The 6000-nt window shown below is 48.4% G+C and overlaps 3 protein-coding genes across 3 annotated transcripts; 2 read left to right on the forward strand and 1 right to left on the reverse strand.

Annotated features, from left to right (window-relative positions):
• Positions 1-266: 266 nt before the first annotated feature.
• On the reverse strand, positions 267-1077 carry ARB_01922 (uncharacterized protein; the record flags this gene model as incomplete). Its single annotated transcript, XM_003011894.1, has 2 exons — positions 267-671; positions 754-1077. 2 exons carry the CDS (start codon positions 1075-1077, stop codon positions 267-269), a joined length of 729 nt encoding a protein of 242 aa, XP_003011940.1.
• Positions 1078-2015: 938 nt separating this feature from the next.
• Positions 2016-3714, forward strand: ARB_01923 (uncharacterized protein; the record flags this gene model as incomplete). Its single annotated transcript, XM_003011895.1, has 4 exons — positions 2016-2103; positions 2172-2401; positions 2473-2558; positions 2754-3714. The coding sequence occupies 4 exons, from the start codon at positions 2016-2018 to the stop codon at positions 3712-3714; spliced, it is 1365 nt and encodes a 454-aa protein (XP_003011941.1).
• Positions 3715-4870: 1156 nt separating this feature from the next.
• Positions 4871-5688, forward strand: ARB_01924 (uncharacterized protein; the record flags this gene model as incomplete). The annotated part of the gene is made up of 2 exons (XM_003011896.1): positions 4871-5366; positions 5435-5688. Coding segments are annotated over 2 exons (750 nt in total), but the record flags the coding sequence as incomplete, so codon positions are not given.
• Positions 5689-6000: the final 312 nt, after the last annotated feature.

Below are 6000 nucleotides of genomic sequence, written 5' to 3' on the forward strand. Positions count from 1 at the left end.
CAGAATTTTTCCCAAGGACGAGAAAGAGGAAACAAGTAGAAAGTGGCAGTACCGTTGGCAGCCTGACCTCGGAATAACCTGCTTAGAACAAATAGAACAAAGGCGTAGGGACATTAGGCTTATTATTTATTGAGCGGGAGCAGGGGCGGCACCACCTGGGGCACCTGGACCTTGACCTGGGCGGCCCATTCTACGGCTCCTATTTTTGGTAGGGTTAGCGTTATTTCACACATGCTTTGCGGTGTAAAAGAAAAGGGGGGGAGATCTTACATCATGGTTCTGCTGATAAAGCTGATACCGACCATCATGGCCCAGCTGGGGATCATACCCAGGCAGTAGATGATATAACCAACGACCTCGTTGATGCGGTACTCGGCAGCTAAGCCATTGAATGGGTGGAACATGGTCTGAAGCTCAGGCTCTTTTTCCCAGAGCTTCTCGGAGTGTACTTTGTAGATATCGTCGGCGGTGACAGTGGTAGCATTCAGACGGAAGGGGTGAATGGGAGTCAATGGCTTCTCTTCGCCAATGGATGGCGTACTGGGGACCTGGATGTGCCATAGCATTGGTGGGCTAACGGACCAGATGGCGCAGAGAAGACCTTGGGCTTCGCAGTTAACACGTCCAAGGTTAGGAGACTGGGCGTCGAGGGCGAACTGGTTTTGTGCTTCCTAAAAAATGCGCAAAAGAGTACCTCTATTAGTACAACTGTGTAGTGAGCAAGGGAATTTGCGCTTGTGCAATGCGACTAACCTTCCAGGCGCGGTTTGCTTGTCCGCATTGTCCAAAGCAGGTCTTGTTACCACCAGTGACAAAGATCAACCATTCCTGTGGCTTTGATTGAGGTGTAAGAATATCCCTCCAGTTGTCTGGGTTGAATTGGGAAACTGTCTTTGGCTTTACGACGGCAGCCTTTGGAGGAGCAGGAGTAGTGACGGGTGCGACAGCCTGGGGAACCTTTGGAGTAGGCAGCAGCTCCTTGGCTTGGTTGAACCAGCCCTGGAGGCGTTCCGCAAACGGAACCTGCTCTTGTGCCGCAGCCAGAGCCGGCAGTAGAATAAGCGTAGAAAGATGCATTGTGTTTATGTTGTTTATGGTATAGATCTTGCTAAGGTGTCCAGAACTCGGTATCCCCAGACTAGAGCGAGGTCCACTGGGGCGGAGGGGGCAGAGCAAGAGGCAAAGAGGTGTCGATGAATTGGAAATGTGTGGATATCAACGTAGCAAGCTGTGACTGATTGCGCGGGAGAATATTTGAACCCGAGTTGACGTTTCGTTTTTCCTTCTCGCTCGTCCCTTTGTCTGAATATATTTTTTTTTGTTGTTGTTGATGATGAAAAAAAAGACAATCGCGATGACAGCAGAATGAAAACATAAGGGGGCTTAGTAATATGTTAATAAGACATTCATAAACTCTATTAGTCAGTTATCAGTCATACATTTACGTAATATATTAGTCATGTCACATGCGAGCTTATTTCCACTTTGGGAAGTCTTCTTCTCATCGTCCATTTTTATTTTAACGACATCTCATAAATTGCTAACGAATTGGCAGAGAAGAGACGACGAAAGTGCAGCTTGACGGAGTGGATTCGGCCTGTTTCCGTGTGCTAAAAAATGATGTCAAAGTGCTCGCGGCTTGTGCGGTCGGTATTGACGTGTAATTTATCCACCCAACAGCCGCGGTCGTTTGGCAAAGAGCGCAGTCTTACTGGTAGCCAGCATACACTAGTACGGCCAGTACAGAAAATTCTTTCCTGCGAGTATATTTTTATTACACCATGGGAACCAGGGTTGCTTATCAGAGCAAGAATCGAGTCATCGACTGATCTTTTTATCTTAATTTCTTGACTTTTTGTCAACCAGACTTTTGGCTCTCTTTTTTCCCCCTTCTCTTGCGGTCATATTTCGATCATTTATTTCATAAGGAGCTGCCCCCTGATAGCAGCATTGATTCAATATCACCCAGCTCCTCTATCTTGTTCTTAGCATTAGCTTAGAACCCCCACGTCAAGATGGCCACCGATACCGGCTCTCGTCCTTGCTGTAGCAGCCACACAAGCGATGACAATAATACTAACGGAGTCACAATTGCACCAAATGGTATGAACATTTCACAATTCACGCTGGATAATTTCACAACCATTTACTGATAAATCTTCTCGTTGCAGGCAATCATGAAGGCTTCACCGCAGTTCAGACCCGCCAGAACCCTCACCCACACATCTCAAGAAATCCGTACGGCCACAATGCCGGTGTGACAGATTTCCTCAGCAATGTCTCCAGATTCAAGATCATTGAGAGTACTTTAAGAGAGGGAGAGCAGTTTGCCAATGCCTTCTTCGATACTGAGAAGAAAATTGAAATTGCAAAGGCCCTGGACGATTTTGGTGTAGATTATGTGAGTCATGACTTTCTGGAGTTCACCCAGACATAGACGTTGTTTAACTGACCAAAGTTGGACGTCAATAGATCGAACTCACCTCACCATGCGCCTCTGAGCAGTCGAGAAAGGACTGTGAAGCCATCTGCAAACTTGGATTGAAGGCAAAGGTATTGTGGCTCTCTTTGCTTCGACAATATTGTTTCACTTCATATCAACTGACACCGAGACATAGATCCTCACACATATCAGATGTCATATGGACGATGCCCGGATAGCGGTCGAAACTGGTGTCGATGGAGTGTAAGATAATCCTTTCCTGGGCGATCACTCTGTCATTATCCTGTTAACTCAGGCTAACTCTCATTAGCGACGTTGTTATCGGTACTTCTTCCTACCTCCGTGAGCACTCTCACGGCAAAGACATGACCTATATCAAGAACACCGCCATCGAGGTCATCAACTTCGTCAAATCCAAGGGCATTGAAGTCCGCTTCTCCAGTGAAGACTCCTTCAGATCAGACCTTGTTGATCTTCTCTCAATTTACTCTGCCGTCGATCAGGTAGGTGTCAACCGTGTTGGTATCGCCGACACAGTTGGCTGTGCCTCCCCACGCCAGGTGTACGAGCTCGTCCGTGTGCTGCGTGGTGTTGTCAAGTGTGACATTGAGATTCATCTGCATAACGACACAGGATGTGCGATTGCCAACGCATACTGTGCCCTCGAGGGAGGCGCCACGCACATTGATACCTCCGTTCTAGGTATCGGTGAGCGAAATGGTATCACCCCGCTTGGTGGTTTGATGGCCCGTATGATCGCCGCGGACCGTGACTATGTTCTCAGCAAATACAAGCTTGAAAAGATCAAGGATATCGAAGACCTTGTCGCTGAAGCCGTCCAGGTCAACATTCCTTTCAACAACCCCATCACCGGTTTCTGTGCCTTCACTCACAAAGCTGGCATCCACGCCAAGGCCATTCTTAACAACCCCAGCACCTATGAGATTATCAACCCAGCCGACTTTGGCATGACACGTTATGTGCACTTTGCCTCTCGCCTCACAGGCTGGAACGCCATCAAATCTCGAGCTCAGCAGCTCAACCTTGACATGACTGATGCACAGTACAAGGAGTGTACAGCCAAGATCAAGGCTCTTGCCGACATCCGGCCCATTGCCGTTGACGATGCAGACAGCATCATCCGTGCATACCACAGAAACATCAAACTTGGCGAGAACAAGCCGCTTCTAGAGTTGACCGAAGAACAGACGGCAGAGTTTGCTGCGAAGGAAAAGGAGCTTGCAGAAAACGGCGTTGAAGTTTCGGCATGATCGATAGTCGAAATGCAGTCGGTTTGGAAAACGGTCGCACCATTCTTCTCGGCCTCGCCTGCATGGTAATCTCGTTGGTACGTAACTACCTCTAGGGTGAGCGAGCTGGGGAGAGTCAAGACCAAAAAAAGAAGGTCATGAACGGTATCAATTGAGCAACCGGTGTGCTTGGGAGTGCATAGGGGAAAAAAATAATCAAGAGGACAGGCACTGCGGCATCTTGGGAGAGAACGAGAGGAAAATGAGGGACGACAGTGCGGAAATACGAGATTTCGGCCTGTATCCCTCCTCCGCGCATACCCTGGTCCTCCAAGTGCTTTTTCTTTCTTTCTTTTTTCCCTCTTTTTTGTAATTACTTTATTTGTCTCGCCTTTGGTCCGGCCATAAAAAATATCACCTATTCCCATCATACCCTTGAACATCTTATTTATCCCCGACTTTTTTTTTAGTAAAATAGCAGGTACTTATTACTCTTGACAGCCTCGTCCCCCGCTATATCTCCCGCACTCGCATACAGAGTTCGAGCATGCCGGCACATTGGATCTCCACAAGCGGCTTAACGTCGCTCTTGGGCATGGAGATAGCTGGAATTGTAAATTGCCGAGTGGACTTCGTATGGCTTTGATCTATTGATTGTGCAAAACTGAGCCGGGCCTGGATGCAACAATGAAAGCCGATGAAAGCCTCTTTACCCCTGAAATCTCTCACCAGGATTAGAAGAGCCAGGCTATATTGTATATGCGCTCCACACTCTATCAGGTACTATTTAGTTGTCTTCCGGATGTTTTGCGTAAGTCGCCCAGGTAGTTAACTATGGAGTAGTTTGCAGGACGAGCCGGTGCCTCCAAGGTCCCCTCTTAAGCGTTAGCTAGCTAGCTACATCCACGTATCGTTCAACTATACTCAATCTCAACGCAAAGAAGGCCTCAAATCTTCTGGGATGCACGCCTTGATCAATGGCCGTGGAACGCTGAATGATGGCTGTCCATCGGCACTAGCGAGGCTGTCTTGAGCCTTCTTACAGTTTCTTCCAGGTTGCAGCTAGTTAGACAGTCAATGAGAGGCGGCTAACCACTCCATAGTTAACGAACTAGGCATCACCAAACAGCGACCACAGTCTACGCAACCCGGCTGCTCAGAATGCTGGTCTCACCTAATGGAAACCAACAGTCCTCCTACGATATCCTCGCGGGCACTTCCATCTGCGGAGTCAGCAACCTTCCCTGAGTCCTCATTCTTCTCCCGCAATGGTGCAGAGGCTGCGTTGCCGTCACCCGCCAATGTGCGTGAGCAGAGTGCGATACAAGGCCCCGCATCACAGGCCGGAAGAGATTATGGTCTCAAGCCGGTTCGCTACGAGAATCTGGGCTTAATTGTCAAGTACGGACGTGCTCCAGAGGTGACCGTTGCCGAGGGCCAGTTACTCTGGGCGTTGCGCCGGGTCCTGCCAACGGTGCCTGTCCCTGAAGTGTACGGATGGACTCACGATGGCGGTCAAGTCTTCATCTATATGGAGCTGCTAAAGGGAGTTACGCTTGAACAACGGTGGGGGTTTCTAGGTCCGGCTGAGCGAGTAGCGATATGTGAGCAGCTTCGGGAGATTATTCTTGACTACCGCAGGCTACAGCATGCACCGGGTGATTTCTTTCTGGGTAAGGAGTATGATAACCAAATTAGTGTGAAGACCGCGAGCTGTTGCTTACCGGAGAATGAAAAATAGGACATGTTAGCCGTGAACCCCTTGGTGATATTATTTTCACCAGTGGTAATCTTCCTCCCGCTGGACCATTCTACTCCGTCACTGAGCTTCACGACTGGATATCAACAGTACTCAAGATGAAAGTTCACCCTTATCACTGGCAAGGCAAAGAACTGTCTGAAATCCCAGACCCTTATCGAAGCAGGCTGTCAGACGATGCGAAGGTTGTCTTTACACACGGCGACCTCCATCCAAGCAATATCATGGTCTCCGAAGTATCAAATAAAATAATCGCGGTTATTGACTGGCGGCAATCAGGGTGGTATCCTGATTATTGGGAGTATTGCAAAGCGGACTACACGGCCGAAATAAATGGCGAATGGGCGACCACCTATATTCCTATCTTCCTTAAAGAACCCGAATGTCTCGACGCCTGGGACTTTTATCCGAGGTCTTTTGGATACTGATACGACGGTTCCCAACAGCTATATTTTTAAGCATTTCATAAAACAACTCGGTCTTCAAACATCCGGTTATCCTCATGCAGTTCGTCATTATATGCTTTTGGTCATATGTGAAAGAGATCC

The sequence above is a fragment of the Trichophyton benhamiae genome (assembly GCF_000151125.1).
Source record: "Trichophyton benhamiae CBS 112371 chromosome Unknown contig01106.0, whole genome shotgun sequence".
NCBI classification, from domain to species: domain Eukaryota; kingdom Fungi; phylum Ascomycota; class Eurotiomycetes; order Onygenales; family Arthrodermataceae; genus Trichophyton; species Trichophyton benhamiae.